At 41.6% G+C, this 21,561-nt stretch overlaps 1 protein-coding gene across 10 annotated transcripts in view; it reads left to right on the forward strand.

Moving 5' to 3' along the window:
• Window positions 1-21,561, forward strand: part of POLN (DNA polymerase nu) — a 207,820-nt gene that overhangs the window by 142,920 nt on the left and 43,339 nt on the right. For all 10 annotated transcript variants that reach the window (XM_075570880.1, XM_075570908.1, XM_075570860.1 and 7 more), the window contains 2 exons: window positions 2,469-2,583; window positions 18,892-18,974. In XM_075570880.1, coding sequence (XP_075426995.1) covers window positions 2,469-2,583; window positions 18,892-18,974 — 198 coding nt within the window. The remainder of the gene's footprint in view (window positions 1-2,468; window positions 2,584-18,891; window positions 18,975-21,561) is intronic.

The following is a 21,561-nucleotide window of genomic DNA, read 5'->3' on the forward strand; positions in this document are numbered from 1 at the left end:
TGCCTCTACGGTGGGTGGGTCCCACGTGGAGTGTACCCCCATATAGAATGTCTCTGTATTGCAGCTGGGTGATCTGGTCCCGGATCACCTAAGGCCAGGATGCAGCCGCGTCCTGGCTTTGTCCCTCACATTGATGCTACAGGGGCAGTGTCCCTATATCATGGGCCTGTCCCTGCAGCAACCACAAGCTGAGGGGAGTCGGGGCCTAGCCGGGGACTAAGGGGGTCTCTAGCCTAGTGCAGGGGTCACTGACACCCTGCACATGCACACCCTACCCTTGTCCTGTCCAAGCTTCGACTGGCGTGGTCTCCAGCACGCCAAATGTATCAATCTTCCCTTCCAGGGGAAGCTGCAGCCCTATTGGCTGTTGACCGGCATGTGATGTAGCACCCCCTGGGACTGCTGGGTATTGTAGTCCCCGCGGAGCACCTTGTGTCTAATGGCCACCTCTCGCTTGCCTAATAGCTCCTCTGTGCATGCGCCAAGTCTCGCACATGCGCTATTTAAAACAAGATGACGGCGCCCTTTGCCGAGAGCCGCCGGGAACCTCCGGTGATGTACTCACCTCTCCAGCAGCCGCGCACCACCTGCACACTCCCATCATCCGCCGGATGCACCTGACCCTTCCCTTCACTCTCCCCAACCTTCGCTGTCTAGCGAACCCGCGCCGGGAGGTAAGGAGCTCACGGGGGATGGGGGGGGAGGGGACCAGGGGGACCCGGGCTACACATATAAGCATACTCCACCTCCTCTTCTATTTGCTCGATCCTTCTGAAAAAGGGAATAACCCTCTAAATTAACTGCCCAGTCATGAGTTTCATCCCACCATGTTTCAGTAATGCCTATGATATCATACTGCTCCCTTGCAGCTATTAATTCAAGCTCCCCCATTTTATCTGTCAGGCTTCTTGCATTAGCAAGCATGCATTTAAGGTTTTTTTCAGCCTGTACTATTATCTTATCTGCCCCTTCCTTTCTGCACCAATTTGGTTTAGTCTTTAGAAGTTTTCGAGTAGTTTCTGTGTTTATTATGGGTGTCTCGCTGCTTGTCAAACTCGCACTTACAGTATCAGACTCCCACCTCCTAAATTCAGCAGCTTACTCTGCCACTCTTGCCTTGTTGCAAGGGAAAAAGGAGAGTTGATTCCTCAGTCTTGGTTTGATTTGGGTCATCAAATAGGTTAGTCATAGCCTGAAAAAAGTCCTCCAGACTTCCCAACAGGTGTGTCTGGACTGTTTAACTAGGATAGGACACAAGATCTCCAATCACAAGGCTTACTCACGCTATCAATAGGATAAGTTTGTAGGCATAGACGAAAAATCAGTCGGCACTGATTCAGGAAGCCCCTAAGCAACCGTCTCTCCTCAGAAAACCTTTCCGTTAGTGGTATCTTCTGCTCGCCTAAGCAAGTCTGTAGTAAGCCGGGACAGCTAGAGCTTATAAAATGTCCAGTCGGGTTTGAAGCATATTTACTTGCGCTTGTAATGTCAGAATGACACCTACAAGTTCGGCAATTGCGTTACTAGAGGGTGGTCGTCAGATTTTTCCCCTCTTTCCTAAAGACATTTTTTAGTTCTGTACACCTGACTGGTTAGTCCTCAGACACAATGGATGGCATGTAGCAAGATGATGCAGCTTGCTCCATAAAAAGAAGAGAAGATATATATGTACATCAATTTCCTCTAGTGGCAAGTTTATAATGTGTGTTAATCTTGCTTATTACATTCAACACAGACCTCTTAGGAGCAGAAGTTACAGTAATGCCTGCTAAATCTGAAAGATTTAATGGACACAGGGATAACTGCACCAGTTATAAACAACAATATTGATAATCCCGATACAATATTGCCAGAAATGTCTGCTTCCATATGTCCTTTAAAAAAAAAAAAACACTCTTCAAATTGTGAGATAAAATGCACCTTGATACATTGACGTAGTGATGTAGGGTGAAACTCATGCAATGTGTGTCATTTTTACTTAATAGGCAAAAAAATATTATTTTGCAAAGTTCTCTCTCATGGCTCCTTGATTGTGTTATTCACTTTTTGAAAGATGATTGTAAAAAAAAAAGGTATGACCCAGTATAAGTTGTATTTGCTTTGCAGCTATAAACTGGCTATGTTTACATTAAATCTGAGAAGTACGGTAACTTGTTTTGATTGAGTTGTGCAAATCCCTTAATCCCCTAATGTAACATTAGTAATGTTAGGTGATATCGTGTATAAAAAGCTTCAGAACTAAATTGTCAAGTAATTGCATTCTTTGAGTGTTTGCTGCATTCCAAGGGAACTGTTAAAACATTTTTAAAGCATTTTGGTACCTTTATAAGGATTTCTCATGATAAAGTTAATTTAGGGTTGTCTTAATTAGATATACAATTCACGAATTAATGATAAAAAGTCTCAAAGAAATTTTTTTACCATTTAGTTAAAGAGGTGCGAACTAAAAATGTATTTTTACTTTGCAGACTTTTCACAAATAGAACTGCGCATTCTTGCCCACTTTTCCAGTGATCCAGAACTCCTAAAATTATTTCAAGAAACTGAATCAACTGATGTCTTTACAACATTGGCTTCTCAGTGGTAAGTATATCATCCGGTAAAAAAAAAAAGAGACTTAAACAAAAACAAACAAAAAAACGAACACCTTTGCTTAAAATATTCTGCTCTTTTCGTAATTGTTTTAGTTAATAGAACTTTGCAGTCGTACCAAAATGTTTAGTTATTGGTGACAATAGTCAGAGCCTCTATGAACACAAAAATGGAGACTGTTGGGGTATTCATTACACTGTGATAATGTCCCAAATACACTAAGCTCCGTTAGGCTATTTAGTGTAGCCCTGACCGCAATTAACAGGTTATCCAACGTAACGCTTCTCCACTAAAGGGAATAACCTAATGTTTTGCTCCTTTACTTGGAATAGCGTAATCTTAAATGTCTCCTGCTGTTAGTGCAAATGTTGTTCTAGGAGGTGTTTCCCCTAACATCACTTATTCAGTGTTGTTATGCTACTGCAGGGAATTAACATTAGGTTATTTACAGCAGGTCTTACTTAAAGGTGACGTTACTCCTATCCAGACCCTGAAATATAGGTTTTGGGGGAGAGCGTGAGAGAGAGAGAGAGAGAGATAGAGAGATTCTATTCTTGTAAAGTACCAGGAGACTTATGAATACGTGGATAGATACCTGTGAAGAAAACTGAACACACCTGAAATTTGTGCCAGTTTGCGTCACAATTTTATTTGTGCATTTTTTACAAAAAAAATGAAGTCTCAAAACTAGTTTAAAATTGTTTGTGATTTTCTGGTATTTAAGAGAGGCCAAAATAAATCCTCTGTCTTCTTTATCTGTCCGTCCTTGCTGAGAAAGGAGAGAAGTCAAGAGTTAATATTTACATACAGTAGATATAGTTTATTGATATTTTTTGCGACGTTTTTAGTTTCACTGTAAACATGAAACTATATATAGCTTTTGAAATCATTATGGCTTCATTTTGTGTTGCACATGACATGTTGTTAGTGCATACTTTTATAGTACATATTTTTTATTTCTATCTAATACTGTACATTTGCGGGCAAGGCAATTGAGCTGTAAACCAGCAGTTATCACTAGGAAAGCTCCATTACGATTTTGTAGTCTTTGGCATTCCTCTTTGGAATATTTGTTCCAGATTGTTATAATTTAATTAATTGTTTTAATATAATTTAATTGTTATAGAACTAATAAACCAATTTAATAAACCGATTGTCAGTTTCCGCGGGAGAGCGAAATGGGACAGTGCTTGTGAGGGTTACTAGAACTATTGAAGCCTGTTGATTTTTGTAATGATGCTGTATGAAAAACTTATAAATAAATAGTACATTTAACGGCAGGCATTTTCTCTGGGTATATTCTGGTTAGTTAAGCCCTATATTATATTTGGAAGTATATTTTTAAAAAAAAACAGTTTCTACATTTATCAGAGTTGATGCGATGAAATGTAGTTTTTAATGTAAAAACACTTCTAAATCAATGTGCTAGACAGATAAATTGGCAGATCACCAACTGAAAAGTTTTTTGAGCTATAAAGAACATATGTCCCTGCACACTGTTTACATGCACAGTGATTCCAGGAAAACAAAGGGCCTGTAAACAAATCATCGCTGGAAATCTAAAGTCATTTCAAAAGCGCTTTTGATTAGCTGTTAATGATTCCTTTTGAATGGAAAACAGAAAACAATAATTTTGTTGTTGGCTTGCAGCAGGGAAGGACAACTTCAAGTATTGACTTTAATACCGCAAACAGTCCATTTTCCGGGCAACATAAATATAAATTATTTGATCTGGAATAAAAGAATTGAGATGTCAGTGAAATGCTTGTATGTCCATAAGAGAGACGCAGAATCTTGACCGTTCTGTGATGTTCAATGTTATTTGCATTGTTGCTAGATTTTTGTGCATAACACAAAAACAATAACAATCTGGATTTCAGTAAGGGCATGCTCACTTACATTGTCACATCATATTCAGATTTCATGAATACATCTAGCAGTAAACAGATATACAGAATACTGTACATCATGGAATCAAGTATTGTTTTGCAATAAAAATACATTTTTACAGAAGTCTACGAGAAAGAACATTGTAATGTAACATTAGCGTTGGGAAATGAACAGGTCCACAGGAATCCAAAGGGGTTCTGCCGTGTTATTTCAGACACATGTGGGCTTTAGTTGTTTTGCTCACTGCCAAAGGGGTAATGAAAGACATAACCATGTAGCTGCAATGATACTAGTATTTTACAATGTCAGCTGCATGCAGAAGGCTGCAAGGATGGCATTTGTGACTGGAACCGTTAAATCCAAGGCCTGTTTGTGTGTTGCCCCATTATTTAACAATGGGTGATTTTGCTCACAAAAAATGGTCTGATGACCCTTGAGGCCTATTTCCCCCCATACAAGTGCTATAGTTTTATAGTTTTTCATGTTGTGTATTTGTTGCTCAAGCACTTCTACTGAATAATCAATTACAAAGTTATTTTACAGTTCAGCACAGATCAAAGAAGTTACAAGGATCTAGCATTTGTAGCTTGTGACCAAAGGCAGTCTGATATGTCAAGCAGGACATTTTTGATGATTGTACAAGATGTGTATCAGATAAAACAGACATACAAATGTCAGAGTATCTAGGAGGAAGTTATCTATGGTAGTCTTTGATTGATTTCCGTAAAATAGAATGTGGCATTCATAAAAATCATAAAGTAACATTCACATTGGATCAGTAATTCAATATTTCACTCAGGAAGAAGGGGAAGTTTATTTACCATATAATTTCTTAAGAGGAACATATCAGTTGTAAATCTGAAAAGAAATTAAGAATGAAAAAAAAGGCCTGATTTAGAGATAAGACTGAGACGTAGTTGCAAAATATCATTGTTATGAAGATGTTAGAGCTGCAGCATCCCTATTTCAAATATTCGGCACAATGGAATTCCAAAAAACTATTCTTAAAATATTATAAACGATATAACGATGTCTTTGATTAGCTCCATTATTTATGCGCAATTATACGTCTAATGGCAAACATTGGGTTTGTACAGAACAATTACATCAGGGTTATTTGTGTGCTTCCTGAAAGGAGTACATGTCCTATAAAAACTTTTAAGAGCCTCCCAGTCTGCTCCAAGCCTGCATAGAGAAGCAAGCTCTGTAACATCATGGCAGAGGCATAAAGCAGCCAGCATGCTGAGAGGGAATTGAAGCACAAATTTAACAGAGGACGTTAAAGTGCTCATTGGGTACATTCTTGCCCATGAAGACAAGCTGTTTGGAAAGGCCTCCATGATAACCTTTTGGATGGAGAAAATGGCAATATGGAAGGCTGCCTGCAGGAAAGCCAACACAACTCACTGTGGAAAAGTTCCAACACAACGCACTGTGGAAAAGTTCCAACACAACGCACTGTGGAAAAGTTCCAACACAACGCACTGTGGAAAAGTTCCAACACAATGCCCTGTGGAAAAGTTCCAACACAACGCACTGTGGAAAAGTTCCAACACATTGCCCTGTGGAAAAGTTCAATTTCATATTTTTTATTTTTAAATTATATCTTCAAGTACTGTATGGTGACCTGTTAGTCATTTGCCCCATTGTTTACAAACCCTTAATAGACCTAATGGACATATATTTTTGTAGGCTGAATCTTAAAGGACACGCCCATTTATTTTAGGTGGGGAATACAGTTAGCATAACAACATAAGAGTTTATTTTCCCTTTGACCTGAAATTGATATCTTCCTTAACCCATTTATATAGCTTTTTTTATGATAATACAGTGTATGAATCCATTTCCATTTCTAAGATATTTACACTTACATTCTATGTCTTGCAAAGCTTTTAGGTAGTACAACTTACAACGAACGTGCATCATTTTTGTTAGTCTAATCACTCATTTTAAAAATGCATTGCTTACCAAATATTGCTTTGACACATACTGTACTGTAAATTGTCTATGAGAGCATGTTGAGAGTCTTCATCTGTCATATAGGCTTATGTTGCAGACTCTCTGCCAAAACATGTTTGGATCATTCTATTGCTAAGCTAAACAGATATCATACCATAGGGCCTCCACAGAGGCAAACACCACAGATGATCTGTGGGAATGCAGTGGGGGACATCCCGCTTTATGTAATACCAACGGAAACTCTCTCAATATATGCAACAAACTGAGGAGGACAGCCGCACCAATTTGCCCTGACAATTTTTAAACACCATGTCAGTTTTGAGCAGTATTCCAAATGGTGCAAACAGGTGAACTTGGACAGCACAAGGGGAAAGAGGGCGATTCCCAACAATTTGAGGAGAGCCAATGTAGATGACTTGAAGAAGCAGTTTAAAATGAGCACTGCCCAATTCAAGACCGCCAAAGACAGAATTAATGCAATTTTGCAGCATCAGAGGACTCTGGGCTGGTGTTTTCTGAGCGAAGAAGACACATTTATGAACTAAAAAAAGAAAGTTTTACATAAAATGTTTTTAGCACTGAAATCTTTATCCTTAACAGTCTATCTTATAACCTAGGCAAGGAGGTGTGAATGTATAATTTCACAATGTCTTACATCACTGGGCATTTACTTGCGGTATCGGCACCTAAAAAGTTACTTATTATACAAATTGGCATATATTCTGGCAATCTAAGCAAAAAAAAAAAAAAAGATATGACCAGAAAACAGGCTTATCCCCTCACAAGGCCAACGTCTTGCATAGTTTTCCTGTTCAACCCCCAAAAGTGAGAGAGAATAGATTACAGAAGACTAGGCTGAGAGAGAAAGTAAAACAGTTAGTGAGATAAGTGAAACAGCAGACTAAGCAATTTCTGAGGTTAAGCAAAATTAAGGGAATATAACAGACTTTTTATCATATATACAGTACATTTCTACCCACAATGCACTTCTATACAGAGGAAGAGTTTGATGTTATATTCCACACAGCTTTCTTCTGGAAATTTCTCTACCTGATATTATCCTTGTGATATTATCCTTCTCCAACTAATCTATAAATCTGCTGTCTTTTATCCAGTTCTTGCCAGGCGCCGATGAACCGGTCTGACACTGTGTCTACATGTTGCAGTGCCACTGTGGTAAAATAACTAGACGTTCAGGTGGAGATAAGAGACAAGAAAAAGGGCAGTTGAGAGACTATGAAAATCCAAGAGCATTACACTTTAATAAAGTAAAACCATGATTGCGGGGGCGCGAAGGGTTGTGAGAGGGTGGGTGTGGTATAAGGCCAGGCATATTTAATACAGAAGTGATAAACATCAACCAATGTCACTAATGCTTTATTGCAGAGCGATATCTATCTCCAATATACGTATAAATTTGGCTTTATTCCAGCTTTCTTCTCCATTAGTTGCCTACCCACATTAAGTTCAATTTAAATGGCGGGTAGTTTGGTGTCTTGTTTTCACTATTCCCTTGTACTGAATTTCTTCATGTCCTGATAAAGATGGGAATGAACAATTAAACGTTGATACCGTATAATAAAACAAGTGTTTTATTATTTCTAAGAGACTGGTTGTGCTACATTGTATGTGGGCCTGATATGATTTGCTGTTGCAGTAACTGCTGATGGAAGTACCTAGTAAAAAAATTACAGTACCCATGCAGTGACTCCATTGAAGGGTAACATGTGCATCCTCTGCAATAATTTATTGTGGGACTTTTCTGCTATTCTTTCATCTCCCTTATTTGTTAATTATTTTGAGATCGCAGCAAGGTGTCACTGATCAGTAAAATTGACCTAATCCGTCTCTCCATCAACAATTGGGCTGGCCAGTTGTCCAGTGCTGTGCTTCAGTAAAGTGATAAAGTTCTATACAAATCAACTTGCCCCTTTCAAAAATGTATTCCATGAGGTTCTTTACTGCTTTGACTGAACTTCCACAAATCTGTTGAATTGAGAGCAATTTGGAATAGATGTTGTGTGGCAAAAATCAGAATTTGAGGAGAACCAATGTAGATGAATTGAAGAAGCAGTTTACAATGAGCACTGCCCAATTCAAGACCGCCAAAGACAGAATTAATGCAATTTTGCAGCATCAGAGGACTCTGGGCTCGTGTTTTCTGAGCGAAGAAGTCAAATTTATGAACTAAAAAAAGAAAGTTTTACATAAAATGTTTTTAGCACTGAAATCTTTATCCTTAACAGTCTATCTTATCTAACACCTGTTTCCCCCCCCCCAATCGCAGATAGGGACCATGTGGGGGAAATCTACACTTGTGTTACCGGGTGTGGTGCGTTACCTGATAGGCTCACAGAAGGCCTGAACCTCCGCAACTGGGAGCCTGGGGTTACCTGATTCGTTGAACACTGCGCCTCCACCTGTAAGGGTTCCCACCTGAGTGGGATGGTCCTCTTACATGAACCACAATAATAAAACATGCACACAGTGTATGCTAACAACTGTTTACTATTGCTACTAATAATAACTTCGGTACCTGTACCACACAGAATAATGCATATAGCCATACACATGGACGTGGATAATATCACCACGGCTGTGCGCCGTCTGTACCTTGATGGGGATTCGTCTGCAGCCGGCAGGCCGCAGTCACTGCTTGGCGTGGCCTCCGAGTAGATAGTCTCTATATAACTCTGGGGGGTCTGAGCCCAGACCCAGTAATCAGGCTGCGCGCCACTGAGTGGCTCCTTAACTTAACTCAACCCAAACAGCTAAAGGGGCAGAACTCCTCACGTAGGGCCTGTCCCTGAATCAACCACAAACTGGGGCAATGGTAATAGTTATCTGGGGCCTCTGGGGTTAACTAGGCCTAGTGGCAGGGGCTACTGCTCCCTGCACACACACCCTAACTCACCCAGCTCCAACTGACACTCTTCAAAAAAACTGTCTTAACTGTCATCTCTCACAGCTTCACTGGTTGCCTAGGAACATGTAACTGCAGCCTCTCTTAACTGTCCCTATTCAAAACTGCCAGCGCAGGCTCCCTTGCACTCCATTGCAAATGCAGCCGCCCTATTGACTAAGCCGCAGCATGTGACAATCCCCTGAGGGATACCGGGGCTATACACTCCCCCTGGTAAAATCCCAACGGCCTCGCTTGGGTAGCAGACATATATTGAAAAATGAAATATATAATGAAAAATGCATTGCATAGGATACACAACAAATCACGTTGATACCCGAGGCCAGCTGAGTCTCATAGTGGGGTACCCCTGACTGATTGAGTGATTGTCTCTTGGGAGTCTTTTGGAGATCATGATCGGGTGCTACAGTCTCTAATCCCAAACCATCTCCTCCCCCTGGTAGAAGGAATAGTAAGGGGTCTTGGTGCCAGACATTTACCCGGCCATCCGCGACATGGACGAGGTGGGCCAGGAGGTCTTGCCCTTTGCCTCGGTCCACCACATGGTGAATGAAGCGCTCCAGCGTGCACATGAAGGAGGCAATAATTACCAGAGCGGTCACAGCACAGTCTTTGTTCACTCCAGCAATCTCTTTAGTGGTGACGTCTTCTGGGGACATCACAATATCTACATGCAGGTCCATGTCTTGAGACGAGAAGGATTGAAGGTTCCTCTTGTAGGAATAAGTGCCACGCATAGCCGCTGTACTGGATACCTTTATGGGGTCAAATCGGTTCTCTGGTCTGCAGAGATCTTCTAGGGGAGACACCTCCACCAGGACGCGATGACGGGGTGAGCCCATCGCCCGGGTGACCCTACCTTTGGAGCCACCATGCTCCACGATCACCGGGGAGCTCACACCCGACACCCCTGGGGCAGTCAACTCACCCCTGTCGTCGTTGGCAGGTACTGATCCCAAGCCTGGGACCGATGGTACCATCGTGGTACCATCGTTGAAGGCCGGACAGGCCGTGGCAGGGCCCACCGGCCCACAGCAGAGTGCAGTAGGTGAGTCAATCAGCCCGTTGTCCTCAGCGTCACTTGAGTGGTCCGCCGGCAGGCGCATCACCACGGCTGATTGGATACTGTTGTCAGTAGAAGAGACTGGGGGTAGGGACGCCATACCCTTCGTTGGTTTGAACATCTGTGGTTCCGTCATTGGAACCGAAACTGGAACCGATTCTGGAGTTGAGTCTGGAACCGCTGTTAGGGCGCACGGGCCCTCCAAAACCTCCGCTCTTGAGGTAGGTAGATTGGCAGTATTGACCGGCCCAGTAGACGGGTCTGTCGCATCTTTCTCTGCGGTTTCCGTGGGCCGCAGCAGCATGGGTTGCAGGAACTGTGCTCCGCAGCAAGCACTCTTGGGTCCCCAAGTCAGTTCTCCATCTGGAAAATCACATTTGCTGCAGAAACATCGTACGCACCCCTGCCTGTCCACTTTTGCCACCAGAAGTTCTACTGGTAGGTGATAAGGTTCAAAGTCCATACCGCCATACTAATTCAACTCCTTTTGGAAGCACGGGCACAAAAGATAGGGTGCTTTCACTCCTTTTACTCGCCAACCTTTGTATAACTGAGGGTGCAGTTCGCTGCATCCTGTTTCTCCCTGCAGGGGAACAGAAATGGTGGACTGAGACTCACTTACATCACGGGGGTGGAGCTCTGGTTGTCGCGCCAGACTCGGGCTGGTTACTGTAACGCATTGTTGTGCAGCCTGGCCGCCATTAGCACGTGCGCTCTCCTGACTTGGTGTTTTAGGTGGGACTCATGATTAGCCTCCCCAGATGAGGGAGCCAAAGAAACTGCTAGGTAAGGGTAGATAATTGAGCACCCATTGGTCGGACCCTCGGGCAGAGTTAGGAATTGGGGACCGTCTTCCTCGCTTATGGCATGGCCTACCTTTAGTATCATGGTACTCCATTGACGGAGGGAATCATACTTTCGCCCTATGACCCATGCTTGCGCCAGTCCAGGGAGTTTGCGAACATGCTCCTGGATGTCTGACGCGAATGCGTGAGCAGGAACTCCGCCCACAACGACCAGGCGGTTCGGGGTCGGGCTAAGCTTTGTGGCCCATGCGTGGACTTCATGCCTTGAAGGCACCCACATAGTGAAAAATTAAATTGGACAAATTTGGATGAAAAATAGGACAGGGCACCCCAGGTCTGAGATCTCAGCAGCGCCTCCAAAATGTAACACCTGTTCCTCCCCCCCCCCAATCGCAGATAGGGACCATGTGGGGGAAATCTACACTTGTGTTACCGGGTGTGGTGCGTTACCTGATAGGCTCACAGAAGGCCTGAACCTCCGCCACTGGGAGTCTGGGGTTACCTGATTCGTCAAACACAGCGCCTCCACCTGTAAGGGTTCCCACCTGAGTGGGATGGTCCTCTTACAGGAACCACAATAATAAAACACGCACACAGTGTATGCTAACAACTGTTTACTATTGCTACTAATAATAACTTCGGTACCTGTACCACACAGAATAATGCATATAGCCATACACATGGACGTGCACCGGGTGCACCCATCAACATAGGTATTCCCCAACGTACCTTATGTCCAAACCCCACCCACGTGTATTGGAGATAGCGCTATCCCTTGACGTGTTGGTGCACTATTTATAGATACTTGCCTGGGGCTCCAGCCCGCGTGTGCCGCTATAGAACTGGAGTGGATCCGCCTGATCCGACGAGACGTCCTCCTACGCGTGGGGTGAATTCCAGCGTGGATAATATCACCACGGCTGTGCGCCGTCTGTACCTTGATGGGGATTCGTCTGCAGCCGGCAGGCCGCAGTCACTGCTTGGCGTGGCCTCCGAGAAGATAGTCTCTATATAACTCTGGGGGGTCTGAGCCCAGACCCAGTAATCAGGCTGCGCGCCACTGAGTGGCTCCTTAACTTAACTCAACCCAAACAGCTAAAGGGGCAAAACTCCTCACGTAGGGCCTGTCCCTGAAGCAACCATAAACTGGGGCAATGGTAATAGTTATCTGGGGCCTCTGGGGTTAACTAGGTCTAGTGCCAGGGGCTACTGCTCCCTGCACACACACCCTAACTCACCCAGCTCCCACTGACACTCTTCAAAAAAAATGTCTTAACTGTCATCTCTCACAGCTTCACTGGTTGCCTAGCAACATGTAACTGCAGCCTCTCTTAACTGTCCCTATTCAAAACTGCCAGCGCAGGCTCCCTTGCACTGAAAAGGCCTTAATTGCAAATGCAGCCGCCCTAGTGACTAAGCCGCAGCACGTGACAATCCCCTGAGGGATACCGGGGCTATGCATATAACCTAGGCAAGGAGGTGTGAATGCATAATTTCACAATGTCTTACAATACTGGGCATTTACTTGCGGTTTCGGCACCTAAAAAGTTACTTATTATACAAATTGGCATATATTCTGGCAATCTAAGCAAAAAAAAAGATATGACCAGAAAACAGGCTTATCCCCTCACAAGGCCAACGTCTTGCATAGTTTTCCTGTTCAACCCCCAAAAGTGAGAGAGAATAGATTAAAATACCTATAAGAAAAAAGGAGACTTTTGGTATACATCCTTTGATCAAATAATGCCAAGTCTGCTAACCACGTCAAGGTAAGTCTCTTTAGCAGGTCCCTACGCTAAATGCATACTAGTGTTATGTGAAATAAGCCCAGAAGGGGTTAAAATATCAAAGCATATGCTTATATAACCTAATGCAATTAAAAACTGGTATATACCAGTACAGATACTCACATGTAAGTGAAGTGAAATAAGGGGACCTAGCTAGGAGATTATATACCTAGAAGAGGAGGGGCTGGCCTGCCACAAACTGCTCAATAAGCAGTTGCAGGTGATTGGCTAAATATATTCAATTACACCATAGTAGTAGAGAAAAGCAACCTCCTCTGGCGCTGAGGTGGGGACTTGAACTTTCTTCGTTTAGACTGTGACCTCAGGAAAAAGCAAAAGACAAAACATGCAGGAAGCCTGAAATGGTGTATTACCCAAGGGATAACAAAACATATATATAAGGAGCAATTTATTGAATTAAAATAAACATAAAATAGTCATAAAATGCAATGTTATACACATAAAATTAGGTTGAACAAGTGCCTTGCACTGACTGGTGATGTGGACAAGCTGCTTGCGCACTATCACAGTTGGAGACTTGGAGATTGATCCAAGAACTCTGTTCTTCGCTCCGCCTGGTAAAAATTGAAAACCTACTCACCAGATGTGAATAGGTCAAAAGCACTGGTTTATATGGTCTTTATGGCCGGGATGCACCGTTCGCCTGGCGGTGTTTTCGTCTCCTGCTGCCGGGGATCCTATCCTGTGCTCCGTTGTGAATCACTTCATGGAATGCACCCGATCCGCTCGCGCAATGACGTCACCAATTCTCGTCCACTGCTACGGTGTCCCAACCATCCAGGTTGCTTTTCTCTACAAATTCAAGTCTGGGTGCAAGATACCAGAACAATCTCCACAGGCAGCTCCAGGACTACCATTTGGACAATCTATCTAAGGTTTTATCATCTGTTGATTGTATAAGCGCTGTTTGTACACCATTTTGTTCCACCTACACCATAGTAGTGTTGCCCTCTAGGAGCGTGCTGCTAAGGATTAAAATCGGCCCAACAAATAATGTAAAACAAATAAATAATCACTGCGCTTCTCCATGTAAAGAGCATGCAGCTAGTGAAGAAACTGGCCATACAAAAGTGCAAAACAGAAAGTGAATCCCTGCGCTTCTCCCAAAGGGATAGCAATCAATGGGGAATATAAATAAATGTATGGTGTAAATACCTATAAGAAAAAAAGAGGAAGAGTCTGATGTTATATTCCACACAGCTTTCTTCTGGAAATTTCTCTACCTGATATTATCCTTCTCCAACTAATCTACAAATCTGCTGTCTTTTATCCAGTTCTTGCCAGGCGCCGATGAACCGGTCTGACACTGTGTCTACATGTTGCAGTGCCACTGTGGTAAAATAACTAGACATACAGGTGGAGATAAGAGACAAGAAAAAGGGCAGTTGAGAGACTATGAAAATCCAAGGGCATTACACTTTATTAAAGTAAAACCATGATTGCGGGGGCGCAAAGGGTTGTGAGAGGGTGGGTGTGGTATAAGGCCAGGCATATTTAATACAGAAGTGATAAACATCAACCAATGTCACTAATGCTTTATTGCAGAGCGATATCTATCTCCAATATACGTATAAATTTGGCTTTATTCCAGCTTTCTTCTCCATTAGTTGCCTACCCACATTAAGTTCAATTTAAATGGCGGGTAGTTTGGCGTCTTGTTTTCACTATTCCCTTGTACTGAATTTCTTCATGTCCTGATATAGATGGGAAAGAACAATTAAACGTTGAAACCGTATAATAAAACAAGTGTTTTATTATTTCTTAGAGACTGGTTGTGCTACATTGTATGTGGGCCTGATATGATTTGCTGTTGCAGTAACTGCTGATGTAAGTACCTAGTAAAAAAATTACAGTACCCATGCAGTGACTCCATTGAAGGGTAACATGTGCATCCTCTGCAATAATTTATTGTGGGACTTTTCTGCTATTCTTTCATCTCCCTTATGTGTTAATTGTTTTGAGATCTCAGCAAGGTGTCACTGATCAGTAAAATTGACGTAATCCGTCTCACCAGCAACAATTGGGCTGGCCAGTTGTCCAGTGCTGTGCTTCAGTAATGTGATAAAGCTCTATACAAATCAACTTGCCCCTTTCAAAAATGTATTCCATGAGGTTCTTTACTGCTTTGACTGAACTTCCACAAATCTGTTGAATTGAGAGCAATTTGGACTAGATGATGTGTGGCAAAAATCACAATTTGAGGAGTGCCAATGTAGATGAATTGAAGAAGCAGTTTAAAATGAGCACTGCCCAATTCAAGACCGCCAAAGACAGAATTAATGCAATTTTGCAGCATCAGAGGACTCTGGGCTGGTGTTTTCTGAGCGAAGAAGACAAATTTATGAACTAAAAAAAGAAAGTTTTACATAAAATGTTTTTAGCACTGAAATCTTTATCCTTAACAGTCTATCTTATAACCTAGGCAAGGAGGTGTGAATGCATAATTTCACAATGTCTTACAACACTGGGCATTTACTTGTGGTTTCGGCACCTAAAAGTTACTTATTATACAAATTGGCATATATTCTGGCAATCTAAGTAACAAAAAAAAAAAGATATGACCAGAAAATATGCTTAGCCCCTCACAAGGCCAATGTCTTCATAGTTTTCCTGTTCAACCCCCAAAAGTGAGATAGAATAGATTACAGAAGACTAGGCTGACATAGAAAGTAAAACAGTTAGTGAGATAAGGGAAACAGCAGTCTAAGCAATTTATGAGGTTAAGCAAAATTAAGGGAATATAACAGACATTCTCTTTTTATCACATACACAGTACAATTCTACCCACAATGCACTTCTATACAGAGGAAGAGTCTGATGTTATATTCCACACAGCTTTCTTCTGGAAATTTCTCTACCTGATATTATCCTTCTCCAACTAATCTACAAATCTGCTGTCTTTTATCCAGTTCTTGCCAGGCGCCGATGAACCGGTCTGACACTGTGCCTACATGTTGCAGTGCCACTGTGGTAAAATAACTAGACGTTCAGGTGGAGATAAGAGACAAGAAAAAGGGTAGTTGAGAGACTATGAAAATCCAAGGGCATTGCACTTTATTAAAGTAAAACCATGATTGCGGGGGCGCAAAGGGTTGTGAGAGGGTGGGTGTGGTATAAGGCCAGGCATATTTAATACAGAAGTGATAAACATCAACCAATGTCACTAATGCTTTATTGCAGAGCGATATCTATCTCCAATATACGTATAAATTTGGCTTTATTCCAGCTTTCTTCTCCATTAGTTGCCTACCCACATTAAGTTCAATTTAAATGGCGGGTAGTTTGGCGTCTTGTTTTCACTATTCCCTTGTACTGAATTTCTTCATGTCCTGATAAAGATGGGAAAGAACAATTAAACGTTGAAACCGTATAATAAAACAAGTGTTTTATTATTTCTTAGAGACTGGTTGTGCCACATTGTATGTGGGCCTGATATGATTTGCTGTTGCAGTAACTGCTGATTGAAGTACCTAGTAAAAAAATTACAGTACCCATGCAGTGACTCCATTGAAGCATCCCCTGCAAACATGTGCATCCCCTGCAAAAATGTATTTTGGGACTTTTCTGCTATTCTTTCATCTCCCTTATTTGTTAATTGTTTTGAGATCTCAGCAAGGTGTCACTGATCAGTAAAATTTACCTAATCCGTCTCTCCATCAACAATTGGGCTGGCCAGTTGTCCAGTGCTGTGCTTCAATAAAGTGATAAAGCTCTAAACAAATCAACTTGCCCCTTTCAAAAATGTATTCCATGAGGTTCTTTACTGCTTTGACTCAACTTCCACAAATCTGTTGAATTGAGAGCAATTTGGACTAGATGTTGTGTGCAAAAATCACAATTTGGGGAGAGCCAATGTAGATGAATTGAAGAAGCAGTTTACAATGAGCACTGCCCAATTCAAGACCGCCAAAGACAGAATTAATGCAATTTTGCAGCATCAGAGGACTCTGGGCTGGTGTTTTCTGAGCGAAGAAGACAAATTTATGAACTAAAAAAAGAAAGTTTTACATAAAATGTTTTTAGCACTGAAATCTTTATCCTTAACAGTCTATCTTATAACCTAGGCAAGGATGTGTGAATGCATAATTTCACAATGTCTTACAACACTGGGCATTTACTTGCGGTTTCGGCACCTAAAAAGTTACTTATTATACAAATTGGCATATATTCTGGCAATCTAAGCAAAAAAAAAAAAAAAGATATGACCAGAAAACAGGCTTATCCCCTCACAAGGCCAACATCTTTCATAGTTTTCCTGTTCAACCCCCAAAAGTGAGAGAGAATAGATTACAGAAGACTAGGCTGAGAGAGGTTTTTTATTGCTTTGACTGAACTTCCACAAATCTGTTGAATTGACAGCAATTTGGACTAAATGTTGTGTGGCAAAAATCACAATCCCTTTCAAATTGCCACAATTCGGCACTGGAAGCATTGTTGCCCATTATCAATGAAGACTTCATCTAGAATACCATGTCTGGCAAATATACCTCCATACTTGCTATCCCAGATTTGCTGCTAGTATTGCTTAGTGTGCACATTTCTATATACAAATAATAATAATAATAATCTGTGACTATTAAATAGTCCTTAGAGATCAAAGTAAATAAATCCGCACCTACCTTCTATTAAGCTCTCTGTGGAACAGGTTGAGGATTCAGTGGCTCTCCTGTTGGCACGGTTTGTATTTAAAGCATGGAAAACAGTTTTCTGCCACATTAACAATTACTTGATTAATTTGTGGCCAATACATCACTTCTCGTGCTCTATTACAGAATAACCTGTTTATTTTTGTTGGTCTCAGTTTGGGCTTTGTATTCAGTCTCATGTTCTTTTTTTAATGCTGATTATTAACTTGAGCTCTAGTGTCTAGTTGCAAAGGAATGAATTTTTGATTCGGTGTCATTGGTATTGTCCAGCCAATGCTTTTTGGAATCTATGGCGGTATGGTTATTTTATTCCCCAACGGGAATTTAATGTAGTTCACACTGTAATTTAGGTTGTTTTAGCTTAAAGAACATTTTAAATTGAAAAGTAAAATGAGACTTTGTTTGTTTACCTCTGTCCGCTTTATTGTCTTTCTTAGCTAAAACAGTGTGCTTAACTTCTTAATCTTGCAAAAAATTTTTTTTTTAAAGAAAATCAAAAGTTGCTAGAAAAATGGCAGACAACTTGACCAGATGTTTGCCATTCTCTTTGTATTTAATAAGAATTATCTATGCAAAAAAGTCGCTATAAAGAAAATGTAATTTGCTATTTTCGGGTCAAAAGTTCTGTTTCGCACTTTTTGACAGGGGGGGTGAATTTTTCAATCTCACCAGCCTGAGGTAAGCGAAAAAGATTTGCAACAATCTTGCCCCTTATCGACATTTTTAATAAATACAGCAAATACGTTTTTTGCGATATATTCTCCTTTCGCCTTGGAAACGCCATTCTCGCAATAAATTTGTCCCAATGTGACACATAAGAATTTTACCACACAGTACAGTATAATTTATTATTCCCATCTGTAAAGGCGGTCCAAGATTCCTGTGATTTTATTACACATTAGACCTGAGGTTGACGTTGTGAGGAATATGACAGCTCTTGCTAGTTGGGAGTCAGTGTTTGTGAATCAATGCAAATTGTTGCTTGGTTAAGCTTGTTCAGGTTATTTTACAGCATTCATTCGTAATAATAGAGCTGTAGAGAATGACCGACTACAATTTTGGTCAGATACAACAGCTGGGATAAGCACAGTAAAGAAATCTTACTAATCTTTCATAACGTGTAACAAGTATTGCAATGTTATACTCATATTTAAATGTAGATTTGGGGGGAATTTTTAATGAAACAATGTTTCCTGATTCTCAGGAAAGATGTAGCGCCTGAGCATGTGACATATGCAGACAGAGAGCAAGCTAAACGTATAGCCTACTCAGTAGTCTATGGAGCAGGTATGTGAGTCAATACTTGAGTAAAGTAAGTGAATAAACTTGTTACTTGTTACAAACTTTCAGGCTTATTGATTTGACAGCATTGAATAAGCATGCCCCTTACAGTATATAAAGGACCACGTCAGGAGACAAAAGTCGTCCTCAAAGTAATGTAAAAGTAGTTCATGTTTGGTTGCATGATGTACTAATGGAACCAAAAGACCTTCACCAAAATTCCAGCTGCCCACCTTCACGATTCAATGTAACATGATGACAACCATAAAAAAACATAGAAAAATGTTTTGTGGTGCTAACTGCCTCCTTAATCTTGTGAGATCTGTTGTTGACCAGGAGATATTCTCCTACAGTATTCTCACTTAGAAGTCTGGCTAAGAAAAATAATATTATTTGCATTTGCTTTAGTGACCTGTTATTTTGTGATATATTTCACACATTGCACAAAGATGTAGCAAGATTTACTGTCTACTGAAAAAGCTTTAGGCCGCAACTCCAGAGATAGTGCTGCCGCGGTTGCATTGTGGGGTCCATGCTTCCGTATCCGACCCTTCGCAGCTATAATTCTCCCGCAACTTGCCCAGTGCCCAAAACAGTAAGGTTTGCTACTTCTGTATGCATGCCACCCCTATTGGTAATCAATGATATAAAGTCAGTTTCTAAGAATGCAAAACATGTACTTTGCATCGTTCTCACTCATACAAAAAATATAAGCAAAAAGAATTATAATTATAGCTACCTGGATCTTTCCCACTGAACCAAAGAAAATGCCACTCTAAAGCTCTTAACACAGCATTCGTTTAGTGCTGAATTAGAACTGAAGAAACAAATACTGTTTCGTAGAATATACCAATACCCACTCACTAACATAAATCATGACTAAATTGATGACATGCATGGCAAATACTGTATGGGTACAAAACAGGAAACGTACATTAAAAGTCTCCAGCACAATCCAATAGCAGGATTTTGGAGTAGAGACTGTAGATATTTCCATTTCTTGCAGGTGTCTTCCTGGAACATGTTTCTGATGCGGTGTGTCCTTATTATAGATCTAGGTGTTCAATATCAGCAAATAACAACTTTGTAGGGGGTGTTTGGATAGGTTTTAAAGATGATTTGCTTTCCTTCTCTGAATCAATGCTCTTCCTTGTTAAATGCTGCCACCAAACCTGAACTGAATCAAACAATAATCTACCATGCAGATACACCAAATTTCCATTCAATCCATTCGATACATGCAATATCCAGAAGCTGAAATATTACACAATATTGGGTACAGTGCTGAAAGCTTGCTCAAAATACAGGAAATGGGGAAAGGCCAAGACATAGATGATTACATGTTTGCTGCTACACACATAGTACTGAAAATGACCTGGTTCCAAGCAGGAGGCTACATCTCTCTTATCCCTCATCCATCATGTATGCTATCATCAAATAAAAGCAAAAAATTGTTCCCGATTATCCACCTTTATCTGACAATTTAAATGCACTGATAGCTGGGAACTCACCTTTTTCTACACGATCCAATAACGCACCACCTCTTCTTGAAGCCTTCACTTGTGTTTTTGGCAGTCCTCATCGAAGTCTCTTTTTAGCCCCTTCATCCATGCTTTGATCTTCCTAGCTTTGTCCTTCTTCTGTCCTGTACGTAACCCCTCCCCCCCCTATTGGGATTAACATTTTCATGTAAAGGGTTAAGTATACAGGATGTTGCAAAGTACTGTGACCTTTCCAATATTTGTTGCAAAATAGCTCAACAGAAGCTTAGCCACACCCCCCTTCTAGAAGGCGCCTACCCTGTCACCTGGTGCAGTATTACACTGAAGGATCCAAACCATTCCCTCTGTAGGCATAGTGACCCATGATGTCTCCTATTAGGTATAAATAGTGGGAGTAGATGATTCTGGTTCCTAGATCCCAGGAGGAACCAGAGGAGGGGGTCTCACCCTGTTTTGTGTTGGTCTTATATGTGCAACTTTGTGTTTAAGAGTATGGTCACCCTTTATTGTTTTCTAGTGAGGGGAAAGTGCCCCTTACCTTAGAAGGGCCACTGCTGTGTGGAGGAAAGACGTCTATCCCTTTGCTACAGGAGAAGAGTGTGTGGTGACTCATGACCTGGGAGCCCTACAACAGGGACTCACTGGGGGGAGTACCACATTGGGATTGCTCCAATGCCAATTGCATGCCTTGGCACACCAGACCATAATTGTATGGGGCCAGAGGGACCTGCGCAGGATGACAGGTAATGGGAGCCTCGATAGAAGGTGCCCCCCTTAACATAGTCATGGCAGGGGTCTGGAATTAAACCCAACCATTTGGAGTAAAGTTGTGCACATTACCACAACGAATGGAAACTAGAATAAGAGACAAAGCCATGTGTGCCTCCCTGGGGAGCTGCCTGAGTCCCAGAAAGAAGTCTGTCTGAGTTAGAACGGTCAATAAAGCCTGTCCTGTTTGTGCAACAAAGTTCCTGGCACCCTTTATTCCACCTTCAACGCTTTAATAGCCAGCCAGCCCGGATGCCAGCACTCTGAGAAAAGGTATGAAAGTCTGTGCACCAACATCGGTACCTTTCCACAGTACCTCACAG

This window comes from Ascaphus truei, chromosome 1 (genome assembly GCF_040206685.1).
Source record: "Ascaphus truei isolate aAscTru1 chromosome 1, aAscTru1.hap1, whole genome shotgun sequence".
NCBI classification, from domain to species: Eukaryota; Metazoa; Chordata; class Amphibia; order Anura; family Ascaphidae; genus Ascaphus; species Ascaphus truei.